The sequence below is a fragment of the Alosa pseudoharengus genome, unplaced genomic scaffold, assembly GCF_046254945.1.
Source record: "Alosa pseudoharengus isolate Yale_2024_CS ecotype anadromous, Long Island Sound unplaced genomic scaffold, YU_APseudo_1.1 YU_APseudo_1.1_scf_17, whole genome shotgun sequence".
NCBI classification, from domain to species: Eukaryota; Metazoa; Chordata; class Actinopteri; order Clupeiformes; family Clupeidae; genus Alosa; species Alosa pseudoharengus.
In genome coordinates, this window is record NW_027468640.1 from 2049160 (window position 1) to 2063656 (window position 14497).

The 14497-nt window shown below is 41.9% G+C and overlaps 1 protein-coding gene and 1 long non-coding RNA gene across 2 annotated transcripts; one reads left to right on the forward strand and one right to left on the reverse strand.

The window, feature by feature from the left end:
* Positions 1 to 1815: 1815 nt before the first annotated feature.
* On the forward strand, positions 1816 to 2087 carry LOC143127901 (uncharacterized). Its single transcript, XR_012987720.1, has 3 exons — positions 1816 to 1893; positions 1933 to 1971; positions 2011 to 2087. It is a non-coding gene; the product is annotated as an uncharacterized LOC143127901 (long non-coding RNA).
* LOC143127900 (leucine-rich melanocyte differentiation-associated protein) lies at positions 1940 to 14385 on the reverse strand. Its single transcript, XM_076289605.1, has 5 exons — positions 14298 to 14385; positions 11461 to 11739; positions 9187 to 9366; positions 5020 to 5097; positions 1940 to 2795 (listed from the first exon to the last, which is right to left on the reverse strand). The coding sequence occupies exons 2-5, from the start codon at positions 11622 to 11624 to the stop codon at positions 2651 to 2653; spliced, it is 567 nt and encodes a 188-aa protein (XP_076145720.1). The 5' UTR covers positions 11625 to 11739; positions 14298 to 14385; the 3' UTR covers positions 1940 to 2650.
* Positions 14386 to 14497: the final 112 nt, after the last annotated feature.

The window sequence follows — 14497 nt, forward strand, 5'->3', positions numbered from 1 at the left end:
GTGGCTCTGTCTATCATTGTACAGTACTATTTAATGCATTCTAATCCATTGTCAATCACTTCCGGGAACTAGTTGAGGTTTACACAAACCACGTGACCAACGGAATTTTGAACACCCATTGTCGCAACTGTACCTTTATATGGCTCTGGGCCTACCACTCTAAATATACTGTAGTACCTCTGAAAGTGTACTAATAGGCCTACCACTCTAAATATACTGTAGTACCTCTGAAAGTGTACTAATAGGCCTACCACTCCAAATATACTGTACTACCTCTGAAAGTGTACTAATAGGCCTACCACTCTAAATATACTGTAGTACCTCTGAAAGTGTACTAATAGGCCTACCACTCTATTAGCCTTAATCACCTGGCAGCCAGAGCGAGGCTACAGGGTGCACTTGCCATCACACTTCAGTCCAGCAGATGGCGGTAATGCACTCCGTTTGCAAACTGCCACATGAAGACAGGTGTCTTCAAATTATTATACTGTACACATTCACTGCACTCAGGCGATCTCTATTATTATACTGTACACATGCACTGCACTCAGGCGATCTCTATTATTATACTGTACACATGCACTGCACTCAGGCGATCTCTATTTCACTAATTATACACATGCACTGCACTCAGGCGATCTCTATTTCACTAATTGTGAGACTACTAGCATCAATTTGTTCAAGATATATTTGTGGGAACCCTTTCAACAGGTGGGTTGAAATATTGCATGATATGTTTGTGGGGACCCTTTCAACAGGTGGGTTGAAATATTGGATGATATGTTTGTGGGGACCCTTTCAACAGGTGGGTTGAAATATTGGATGATATGTTTGTAGGGACCCTTTCAACAGGTGGGTTGAAATATTGGATGATATGTTTGTGGGGACCCTTTCAACAGATGTAGTCCCCCCGCTCTTATCCAGTCCAGTCCAAAAGACATCATCTCAGTACAACGTTGTATCGTATGCCTAGCTCACATCGTATAGCCTAGCTCACATCGTATAGCTTATATATGCATTTGAATGATACATAGGCCTACATGTGCAATGGGATACTTTTAATTCTCCGAGAATAGCAGGAATGCAGGTTTAGTGTAGTTGATACTGAAATACCAAAATTATTAAACCACACAGCATATGTTATAACAATAACATGCACAATAATATGATTTATAATTCACATTTAGTCAGTGCTGTTTTCATTGCCGGTGAAGTAGCTTCCTCCACTGAGGTTGAACAGCTTAGAAGTTCCCACCAAGTCTCCCTGTCCTTCGAGTAGGTGTTGTGATAGAGTCCTGGGGAAGGGCTGGTTTCATCAGACACGTACACACTGGCTAAATGGCACTGGAGAAACAATACCCCTTTCCATTAGACTTGTAAATCATCGTACACCCACCCGTACAACATGTACGAATGAGTTGCTAAAGGAATGCGTTTCTCTCGAGCCACGAGGGGCATTAGCAGGAGGCTAGTCATTGTTATTGTTTTGTGCTACATGTAGCCTCTAGCTAAACGGCTGGAAAACAAATTGTTACATTGTATTGCACGCACAGCAAGACCGTGCAATGCATGAATTGGTGATCGGATTCAAGCAGCAATGTAATCAAGTGTGTAAGAGCATTGCATCAACATTAAAATGACCAACACAGTACATATGCTAAAAAAATACATGTCATCTCATCTCAACTATGGGCGCAGCCATGTTTGTCGTAAGGTCGTACGTCCACCTCGGGGTACCCTCAAGTACTCTGAGGTAAAGGGGGCGTGCCTGCGTGAAATGCCGCAAGAAAGCTGGGTAATTTACACTTTCCAACTCGGGCGACGTATTTACAAGTCTACTGGAAAGGGCCACAAGTATCCTCACGCTAACTGGCTAGCACACTGAAGGAACAGGTAGCCTAGCACTAACTGGCCAGCACACTGAAGGAACAGGTAGCCTAGCGCTAACTGGCTAGCACACTGAAGGAACAGGTAGCCTAGCACTAACTGGCTAGCACACTGAAGGAACAGGTAGCCTAGCACTAACTGGCCAGCACAGAGGGATGGTGTGGGGCAGGTAGCCTAGTGACAACTGGCTAGCACCTGGGAAGACAGGTAGACTAGCTCTAACTGGCTAGCACACTGGAGGAACAGGTAACCTAGCGCTAACTGGCTAGCACACAGGGGGGGCAGGTAGCCTAGCACTAACTGGCTTGCACACAAGGGGGACAGGTAGCCTAGCGCTAACTGACTTGCACACAAGGGGGACAGGTGGCCTAGCGCTAACTGACTTGCACACAAGGGGGACAGGTAGCCTAGCGCTAACTGACTTGCACACAAGGGGGACAGGTGGCCTAGCGCTAACTGGCTTGCACCCAGGGGGGACAGGTAGCCTAGCACTAACTGGCTTGCACACAAGGGGGACAGGTAGCCTAGCGCTAACTGGCTAGCACACTGGAGGAACAGGTAACCTAGCGCTAACTGGCTAGCACACAAGGGGGACAGGTAGCCTAGCGCTAACTGGCTTGCACACAGGGGGGGCAGGTGGCCTAGCGCTAACTGGCTGGTGCACTGGAGGAATGAGGGAGGATCATGGCAGTTCTGTCCTCTTGCTGCCCTTGTTTGGTCAGTGGGACAGTTTTGTCTTCCTCAGCAGTAAGTGCTCGTGAAGTCAGTGGGGCAGGTCTTTCTTTCTCTTGTTGCTCTCGCGTAAGCGCTGCACGCGGTAGGTCCTCCTGGCTAGCGCACGCTCCTCCTCCTGAACCTCGGTGTCGTCCAGGACCTCCAGACTGGACAGCTGACTGATCACATACAGCCTGCAGGTCAGAGCAGAGACAAGGGATAATCAACACTACTCATTATCATTCCCTCACGTAAGAAAACTAAAGTAACACTACCGAGATCTATAGTAGTGTAACACTACCGTATAAGAGATCTATAGTAGTCTAACACTACCGTATAAGAGATCTACTGCATCATAGTGTAACACTACTGTATAAGAGATCTATAATAGTCTAACACTACCGTATAAGAGATCTATTGCATCGTAGTGTTACACTACTATATAAGAGATCTATAGTAGTCTAACACTAACGTATAAGAGATCTATAGTAGTGTAATACTGCCGTATAAGAGATCTATAGTGTAATACTACTGTATAAGAGATCTACTGTATCGTAGTGTAACACTACCGTATAAGAGATCTATAGTAGTGTAATACTGCCTTATAAGAGATCTACTGTATCATAGTGTAATACTGTGTATAAGAGATCTAATACTACTGTATAAGAGATCTACTGTGTCGTAGTGTAATACTACCGTATAAGAGATCTATATTAGTGTAATACTGCCGTATAAGAGATCTACTGTATCATAGTGTAATACTGTGTATAAGAGATCTATAGTGTAATACTACTGTATAAGAGATCTACTGTATCATAGTGTAATACTGTGTATAAGAGATCTAATACTACTGTATAAGAGATCTACTGTGTCGTAGTGTAATACTACCGTATAAGAGATCTATATTAGTGTAATACTGCCGTATAAGAGATCTACTGTATCATAGTGTAATACTGTGTATAAGAGATCTATAGTGTAATACTACTGTATAAGAGATCTACTGTGTCATAGTGTAATTAGGGATGTAACGATTACCGATATAATGGTAAACCGCGATAAAAATGTTGACGATAACAATTACCGTTTCCATTTCAAATATCATGATTATCACGGATGATTACAACAGTGTTGAAACCGTGTGTTTAATCCTTCCCAGCTTCATCCGAGCCTGCTTTTGACATACAGTAGGCCTGGTACAATGAAACAAAACTGGTACCCTACTGATTCTGTTATCTACTTGATGGATTTAATTGTGGCACAAAGCCAATTAAACATGACCAAGGAAAAAGTGAACGGGACAACACACAATGCCTTGGTAACGTTATGCTATGAATTAAGAATGCTCAGCTCAGCCAGGTTTGTTTGTGCAGTCAGGATGTAGGCCTATGAATGTGAATGAAAATATGCCCTTCTCCAGTAGCAATAGGCCACCTAAAAGAATCACATCTACTCAGTAACGATTTTTTTACCCTCCCTCAGCACCCCCTCTATGAGCACTCCCAGGTGAAAATGAATTCCAGCGTCCCTGGTTAAAGGTTGCACTTTTGATAAGGTTTTGCCTATATTTTGTAATATAGTAAATGCTGTCACACTTTTTGAAACTTTTGAAGCTTTCTGAACATATTGAACCCACTTTTAAAAATATTGCGATAATACCGAAAACCGTGATAATTTTGGTCACTATAACCGTGAGTCGCTATATACCGCTGCGTCGACGTTTCTTCCGTGATTTGGGAAAAGCCTGTAAAAGTCCTGGCAGGAAGCGATTACATCAACGTTTTTTGGTATATCCAGTTTTTAATATTTTTTTCCGAAGTGTTTACAACTTAGTGTTAACTAATAATTGTTGCAAACTGGACTACGAACAAAATATTAGTGCATTCCTGGATCTACATCCTTATGCATGCTTCCTGCCAGGACTTTTACGGGCTTTTCCCAAATCATGGAAGAAACGTCGACGCAGCGGTATAGTAGCAGATAATATGGCAAGTCTTATTTAAATAAACTCCTGGTGCACTTACAAACTTTTTAATGCCTCATTATTGGACTAAAGGTCATAGTTGTACTACTGCAGAAGTTTCGTACCATTCAGGGCATTATTAGTGGGGTAATTTACGAGATAAAAGTTGGTTCCATTACGACTGCAGAACGTCATTAGTTTCTGAGAGCACTACTCGACCAGGGTTCGACCGAGGGAAAAAAGGTTCTGGGAGGGTATTTGGCTCGGGGTCATGGTGCAAAGGACCCTAGGGTGAAATTACTCCGAACCATCGCTTTAAATTTTCATACCGTTACATCCCTATCTGTAATACTTCTGTGATAGTCTGTAATACCTCTAATATATCATTGCCCTCTAAATTACAGTCTTATACATTACTTATAGTACTTCTATCATGTTTATGGGTGAGGTGAACTTACCTGTAGTCCAGGTACTGTGGCAGACTTCCTCCATTAAAGTAGCTGGGAGCTGCTTCATTGTTCATCATGCTCAGAATCCTGTGGGAGGCGGGAAATAACACCATTTAGAACACAAGTCTCAAGTCCACAGTCACCTTCAGCTGAAATCTAAACAAATGTACAATGTTTTAAAGCAACACCAAAGAACTTTCCCTCTGTTGCACGCACTCTATTTGTTTATCCAGCACCGGCTTTGCAAATAACGATGTCCATAGACAAGGTAGAATATGTTGCACGGTTTATGAAAGTACAATGTATTGTGACATCAGATGCAAGTCAAATTTGTAGTTTCTTATGTCTCATTCCATCGAACTACAGATCCGCTACCCGATCTGGCAAACTTACATAGTGCGGTTATAGCCGATAGAGGGCTGTGAAGCGAATGCAGAAGTGCCGTTTACCCTGTTACAAGTTGATGAACCACTGAAACGATTTTGGAAACATTATTTTAAGGTACAAAAAACTCTTTGGTGTTATTAAAAAAAAAAAAAATGTACAATTTTTTAAACAAATTTACAAGTTTTAAACAAATTTACAATGAGTGACCAAATTTACAATGAGTGAACAAATTTACAAGTTTCTAGCCTTGTTGTTAGCCAAAATGTATTAAAAAAGCCGCTATTCGTCAGATAATTTACTACTTTAATCGAGGCCATTCTTATAATGTCATAGTTGACATGATGGCCACCTTGCATGGGGTTAAGATTAGTCTGCGCGGTTTAAAAAACAAACTTAAAGAGGCTGGACTGTCTGGTCGCAAAGAATATTCCCCAAGGAATATAGTGAGGAGAGTGATCAGGCTGGAACTTTGTGTAGCCACCTCACTTACTGTAGCCACTACCTCCGTCTATTGTACCTACCCTTTCCATAAAAAACTTACATTTGTTTAAAAACTTGTACATTTGTTCACTCATTGTAAATTTGTTTAAAACTTGTAAATTTGTTTAAAAAAATTTAAATTTCCTTAAAACATTGTACATTTGTTTAAAAACTTGTACATTTGTTATTAATCTTGTAAATAATTAATTTACCATTGTTATTTTTTTTTGCACTTCCAGGCCACCGTACTACGGTTTAATCTTGTAAATAATTCATTGCATTGCATGTAAATGCAATGGTCTATTATCGCTGTTCTTATTATTATTATTCTTCTTCCGACCAAATTTAACTTTCAAAGGCTCTAAAACCACTGAACCGTTTGACGTCATTCAAACACTCCTACAAAGGTCTTGTAACGGATAATTGTACAATATCTTTTTACATTTGTGAACTTTATACTTTTTGAGATATTTACGATAAAAGAGCAAGAAATTCTCATAGAGTTAACATTGACCGCCGTGGCGGCAACTTTTAGCATTATGACGTGACCTCCACCTGAAAGCAATCAACAGTAGCAGAGCTACCTGGAGCTGTGAATCTGCTGAACGTCTTCAGCTGCTGTGCCGTGGTCACTTTATTTGCTCGTGAAACTCTCATTCAGAGGCACATTTCTCTAATTACAGACAAGGTAAGTGTTCTGGTTTTTGGTATTTGAGTCATTTATGTCGTCAAACATTATGTAACGTTAGCGTTATATATGTATGAATGTATGAAAGATATAAACTACACTAACGTTATAACGTTAGGTAACGTTGACGTTTTAACATGAACAGTGAAATAGGCTAGTGGACGTTAGCACCTTGCTACGTTGATTATGTAAGGAAACCCACTGTTAATCAACGTTAATATGTTGTCAACGTTACAGTGACCGGTTAGCTGTAGGTTTCGATAGATAACGACAATCAAACATAGGCCTAATGCACTAACGTTAACGTTACATTTGTTCATTAGGCCTACTAACCAGCAGCGTTTTAACTAGAATGTTAACGTAAACCAGAGAAGTAAGTAGGCCTACAGATACTATGGCTCTGATTTTATTCGACATCAGGTCACTTTACACGGGTGTATAGAATCAAGCACCTAGAATAGATTATGAATGCAGACTGGTGCTTGATTGCATGGGTGTCATGAAGGGCATGAATAACGTGACTCATTGTTGATGGTCATAACGTTATAGCTTCCACCGTTCACATTTTAGTTAAAGCTAACAAATATGCTCCTGTTTTTATTTTTACCAAATTTGTAACGTTGTTCACCGCTTGTTTGTGTATCAAATAGGCCATGGCTACATTTTCATTCTATGCTCCTGATTCTTACGTAGCCTAAGTAAACACTATCACGGTATGCTATCATAGTTCGTCTTTTGATGGGTTTCATCAGGTCCCTTTCCACAGGTGTATACAATCAAGCACCTAGATTATGAATGCATTTGGTGCTTGATTATACTCCTGTGGAAAGGGACCTTATGAAAGCCATGAATACTGTTAGGACAATTGCAGACATTCCTTGTATTGTTTTGGCATAACTGTTAAACTTGTTTGCTTTTGTCTTTTAGGTTCCAGACCAGACCAGTGGTGATGACCATGTATGACATTACGTGTGTGCCTGTCTGTGTGCACACCTGTCAACCATACATCTCTGACAATGTTGCTAGCAACATACTAACATACATTCTTACAAACATGTAACCATATCTGTGCACATACCATTTAACCATACTGAGACTTATCTGAGATCTACACTGAGACATTCTGAGAACTATATTGTTGTGTGAGGACTATACTCACTAACTATATGGAACATGTATACCTGTGAATCATATTTGTCAACCATTCATACCTTTGAATCATTCCTGTGCTGTAACATCTGTGAAACATAGCTGTGCTGTTAGACCTCTCTTTTTAGACCTGAGCTGTGCTGTGTGAAAAAAAGGATTCTAACCTAAGTTCTGTCTAAAACTGATCATCTGAAGGGCTGACTCTTTTATTCTTCAGTGTATCACCATCAAATTTGACCTAATACCATTAACTGAGGCCTCTAGCTGTTGCTGCCAGTTCAGAGTTACCACTGATAAATAGATCTGTCTTAGGATAATATGATTGGCATTATCAAGTTCTGTATATATATATACACACTGTGATTTTTACTTCAAGCTTACATTGGTAAGTGTTCATTAGTGTATTCTGAGTATCATTCTGCTGTATTAAAACAAAGAATGTTGATCAATATTGAATTGACCATTTATTTTTACTGTCTGTCATATACTCTAAGCTAACATCTAACCAAGTAAGTGGTTTTCAAGAATACTGTAAGACTGTGTAATCTGAATAATCATACTGTAAGTAATATAATGTTATACACAGCAGCTTTTTTGCATTTACATGCAATGGTAATTCCCTGGAATTGCATTTTCTAGTTTACCATTGTTATTTATTTTGCACTTCCAGGCCACCGTACTTGAGCCTGTGCCAACGGTCTTAACGACCATCACACACTTGACATCAGCTGATCCCATAGTTTAAATCTGGCACGGTCACTGTACTGACACACACTGTTTGTTTGAGATCTCAGGTCAAACTGAGGAAAACCCATCATCACACACATGAGTGTGTCACTCATTCTGATTCTACTGTCAACCTATTATCAGATGAAACTCATTACCCAATCATCCGCATGGGCATATAAAACTGATGAAAGATCACACCTCTGCCATTAGAGAGATGGAGATCACACCTCTACCATTAGAGTCTGCTCCACACTAAAAGGCTAGTGTGTGTGTGTGTGTGTGTATCTGGTGTACAGCTACAGAAGAGTGTTTTTTATTTAACGGTCTGCTCCACACAAAAAGGCTAGTGTGTGTGTGTGTGTGTATCTGGTGTACAGCTACAGAAGAGTGTTTTTTATTTAACGGTCTGCTCCACACAAAAAGGCTAGTGTGTGTGTGTGTGTGTATCTGGTGTACAGCTACAGAAGAGTGTTTTTTTTAACGGTCTGCTCTGCCTCCACAAACCCACGGCTTCAGTGGTCGCTCTGCTAGGAGAGTAACCTAACTACAGCAAAGAGTCTTACACCACCTCATCACAGTGTGTGTGTGTGTATGTGTGTGTGTACATACGTCTGAGATTGTGTTAGCCAGCGCACCATCAGCAAGTGTGTGGTCATCATCTAGACCATCTGTGTGTGTGTGTGTGTGTGCGTGCGTGTGCGTGCGTGTGTGTGCGTGTGTGTGCGTGTGCGTGCGTGTCTCACTTGATGTTGGGGAACTTGCAGCGTATCTCCTCGACGATGGTGGGCAGGTTGCCGATCTTGTTCTTGTTGATCCAGAGAGTGCTGAGGCCCGGCATGTAGGGGAACTTGACGTGGGCAGAGTAGTTGTTGCAGTCCAGGATGAGAGTGCTCAGCCTCCCCAGCTCCCCCAGCAGAGCAGGGCTCCGTTAGACACACAGTCAAGGACACACGCAGTCAAGGACACGCACAGTCAAGGACACGCACAGTCAAGGACACACGCAATCAAGGACACACAGTCAAGGACACACACAGGAAGGACACACACAGGAAGGACACACGCAGTCAAGGACACACGCAATCAAGGACACACAGTCAAGGACACACACAGGAAGGACACACACAGGAAGGACACACGCAGTCAAGGACACACGCAGTCAAGGACACACGCAGGAAGGACACACACAGGAAGGACACACGCAGTCAAGGACACGCAGTTAAGGACACACACACACAGTCAAGGACACACAGTCAAGGACACACGCAGGAAGGACACACACAGGAAGGACACACGCAGTCAAGGACACGCAGTCAAGGACACACAGTTAAGGACACACACAGTTAAGGACACACAGTCAAGGACACACGCAGGAAGGACACACGCAGTCAAGGACACACACAGTCAAGGACACACGCAGTCAAGGACACACGCAGTCAAGGACACAAACAGTCAAGGACACACGCAGGAAGGACACACAGTAAAGGACACACACAGTCAAGGACACACAGGAAGGACACGCAATTCATCCCCCATGACACCTCAGGGAACACAAGACACCATCAAACCATTAACACAAAGCAACTCAAATCGCCAACACCAAACATTCAACTCAAATCGCCAAGACCAAACATTCAACTCAAATCACCAACACCAAACATTCAACTCAAATCACCAACACAACACATTCAACTCAAATCACCAACACAACACATTCAACTCAAATCACCACACACCAAACATTCAAATCAAATCACCACAACACATTCAACTCAAATCACCAACACCAAACATTCAACTCAAATCACCAACACCCAACATTCAACTCAAATCACCAAGACCAAACATTCAACTCAAATCACCAACACCAAACATTCAACTCAAATCACCAACACAACACATTCAACTCAAATAACCACAAAACATTAAAATCAAATCACCACAACAAATTCAACTCAAATCACCAACACCAAACATTCAACTCAAATCACCAACATCACACATTCAACTCAAATCACCAACACCAAACATTCAACTCAAATCACCAACACAACACATTCAACTCAAATCACCAACACCAAACATTCAACTCATCACCACAACACATTCAACTCAAATCACCAACACCACACATTCAACTCAAATCGCCAAGACCAAACATTCAACTCAAATCACCACAACACATTCAACTCAAATCACCAACACCAAACATTCAACTCAAATCAAATAAAATCACCAACACCAAACATTCAACTCAAATCACCACAACACATTCAACTCAAATCACCAACACCAAACATTCAACTCAAATCACAAACACAACACATTCAACTCAAATCACCACAACACATTCAACTCAAATCACCACAACACATTCAACTCAAATCACCAACACCAAACATTCAACTCAAATCACAAACACAACACATTCAACTCAAATCACCACAACACATTCAACTCAAATCACCACAACACATTCACCTCAAATCACCAACACCAAACATTCAACTCAAATCACAAACACCACACATTCAACTCAAATCGCAAAGACCAAACACTCAACTCAAATCACCAACACCAAACATTCAACTTAAATCAAATCAAATCCCCAACACCACACATTCAATTCAAATCACCACCACACATTCAACTCAAATCACCACCAAACATTCAACTCAAATCACAGCAGGTAACACACAGCACCTAACTTCAGTTCTTCATTAGTTCTCCAGCACTCCTGCCAGCACCCGTGAACCCAGGTAACAATTCTGCATGCACCTGTGAACCCAGGTAACACTCCTGCATGCACCTGTGAAGCCAGGTAACACTCCTGCATGCACCTGTGAACCCAGGGAACAATCCTGCATGCACTTTCGAAGCCAGGTAACAATCCTGCATGCACCTGTGAACCCAGGGAACAATCCTGCATGCACTTTCGAAGCCAGGTAACACTCCTGGCTGTATGGCACACCTGTGAGCACATGTGTGTGTGTGAGTGCCCGTGTTCCGAGAAAGGATACTCGTCCAGCAGGTTGTAGCTGAGGTCCAGCAGCTCTAGAGAGTCCCTCTGCTGCAGGATGGGCTCGTAGGGGATCTCCAGCAGGCCCTGATAGGCCAGTGAGAGGCTCCGCAGCCCAATCACAGGCAGGGGGCGGGCCCCAGATGCCGCCGCCCCTGGCTCCATGGCTCCTCCCCTTCCTCCTCCACACACCCTCAGAGAGTGCGCGGCCCCACGGACGGGTCGTCAGGGAACATTCCTCTGCTCCAGGGGTCAAAGGTCAGGGGGTGGGGGCGGGGTTCTGCAACACAGGATGGTGCCACTGTTACAGTCGCTCTCTGTGGCTTGGGTGCTCAAATCAGAATCGTAATTCTCAAAACTACTACTCGTTCAGCCTCCACATCATTCTGTGCAAAACTACTACTCGTTCAGCCTCCACATCATTCTGTGCAAAACTACTACTCGTTCAGCCTCCACATCATTCTGTGCAAAACTACTACTCGTTCAGCCTCCACATCATTCTGTGCAAAAGTGTTGCCCCAGTTGTTATGTGCAATCACATCATTTTGCCTGTTTTTTGGAAAGAACTGTTGTCCCGTAAGACATTCTGGCCTTTTATTTCTGTAAATGATAAGTATAATGTATATATAGTATATAAGTATAATGTATATGTAAATGTCTGGCAACAAACTAACAAACTGCAGTGGAATGGGGGGGGGGGGGGGGGTCGTCAAAACTGGACAATGCAATAATCATAACATCATGATATAATCATATGCATGCAATAATCATAACATCATGATATAATCATATAACATGCAATAATCATCACATCATGATAAATGAGACTATGCTAGAGCCTGATGAAGTGACTCCCCCTGTCTGTGTGTGTGTGTGTGTGTGTGTGTGTGTGTGTGTGTATGTAGACTCCAGACACCAGTGACTTGGACACAGCAGTGATCTTACAAAGAGAAAAGAGAGGGAGAGAGAGAGAGAGACATAGAGAGATAGAGAAAGAGAGGGAGAGAGAAAGACAGAGAGAGAAAGATATAGAGAGATAGAGAGAGAAAGAGAGGGAGAGAGACAGAGAGAGAGAGAGATAGAGAGAGAGAGAAAGAGAGAGAGAGAGGACAGTCCAATACCCTGAGACTATAAGATCTTAACAGCATGAGGTGTGGCCCACAAAGAAAAAGTTTAATATACATTGACACTCTCTCATCTCTCTTTTCTCTTGTCTGTCTGATAGTGGCTTATTCTCTCTCTCTCTCTCTCTCTCTCTCTCTCTCTCTCTCTCTCTCTCTCTCTCTCTCGCCGACAACATTTTTGGATGAACGTAACCAAAAACGGAAACAAAACCAATTTCACTTGTTCCGGAGTGAAAACACTATTTAGATAACCGGTTAATTATCATTATTTATTGTTCCGATTAATTATTCTTTAATGATTATTCTTTGAATATTATTCAAAACTCCATAGACTTGGAAAATCCCCTGCCCACAAAGTGTTCCCCAGACCCCTTATAGGATATATTTAGTCAGATTTTATGAATCAGTGTCTCCCCTTTATGAGTTGATAAAAAGGATTTTCATATCCTTATCCAACACTATCTAACTGCCTTATCCAAGTATGTAGCCTAAATCAGTGAAACATTGTGTGAAATAACATAGGCTACCAGAGACACTAAATATATAGGCCTGGTGTCATGCAGTTGGTAGCATCACGCATATGAAAGGCTATTATTTTCAGTGCCTGAAATTAGGCTATCAGACATTTTTGAAGATCTATTCTAATTGCCTGTTTTAAAAACTCGCCTCACACCTGAATTCAGGCACAGTAGTGTTTTTAGCAGTTACATTGATATCTAATGTCTATTGATTTAAGCTCCAAGGCTATTGAGCAGAAAAAAGCCTATTGTACCACTGGCCATAAATCAATTTGTAAAGACAGTGTCATTTTTAAAGGAACGTTATTAACTGTACTTCTGTAACATTCTAACTGGTTCCCCTTTAGAGGAGAGGCCTTAGAACACTGGAACATCATTAACCATTCTTCTGTAACGTTCTAACCGGTTCCCATTTAGAAGGAGTAGGAGGAGACGCCTTGGAACACTGGAACAAGAACAAAAAATGTGTGTTTTTGCTCAGAACGAACGGAAATGAAAATCCTTCTGTTTTCAGTGCCTGGTACATACAGCACACTGAAATATGCATTCCCTCATCCTATCCCTCCTTCTCCTCTCTCTCTCACAACCATTATCTCTCTTTCCCTCTCTCTCCCTTTCCCTCTCTGTGTCTCTCTCCTTCTCTCTCTCTCTCTCTCTCTCTCTCAACATGACCATCTGATGTTCAGGCAGTCACACTTCCTGCACTGTCAAATCTAGGTCAGATTCAATTTACTGCTTATCATATGTTTGTCTGGAAAATTCATTTGCAAGGCTTTACAAAACCGAAGACATTATAGCTCTTTCATACAGAGCTTCTACCCTTCTCCTTAATCCATGGAGAGGAGTTATCGATATTACAGCAAATCTATGGATAACACAAAGATAAACTACGGACTAAACTACACTGGAAAACATTCAGTCTTGGGAAACTTGGGAAACAGAACACCTCATTTTCGATGTTAGCATTCAGGATAGCATGGCCATGCTAATTTTCCCAACAGGAACAGGAAAGACAGGATCTCTCGCAGTTACCCTAGGGGCACAGTCATTCAAAGCATAATACACACACACACACACACATATACACATACACAAATATACAAACACATACAGACACACACACACACACACACACACATCTTTTCACAAACAGACAGTGCAGACGTCTATATAGTAAGTAAATAAGTATAACTCACCGGTATCGTTAGGCTTTCTCTCTAGAGTTATGGAAGAGTGTGTGTGTGAATGAGTGAGTGAGTGAGTGAGTGTGTGTGTGTGTGTGTGTGTGTGTGTGTGTGTGTGTGTGTCCAGTACAGACAGAGAGGGAGGCTGGACTGCTCAGCTCACATAAAAGGGCCTCTTTCAAGGACGTGGTCCGGATCACAAGATTTGGATA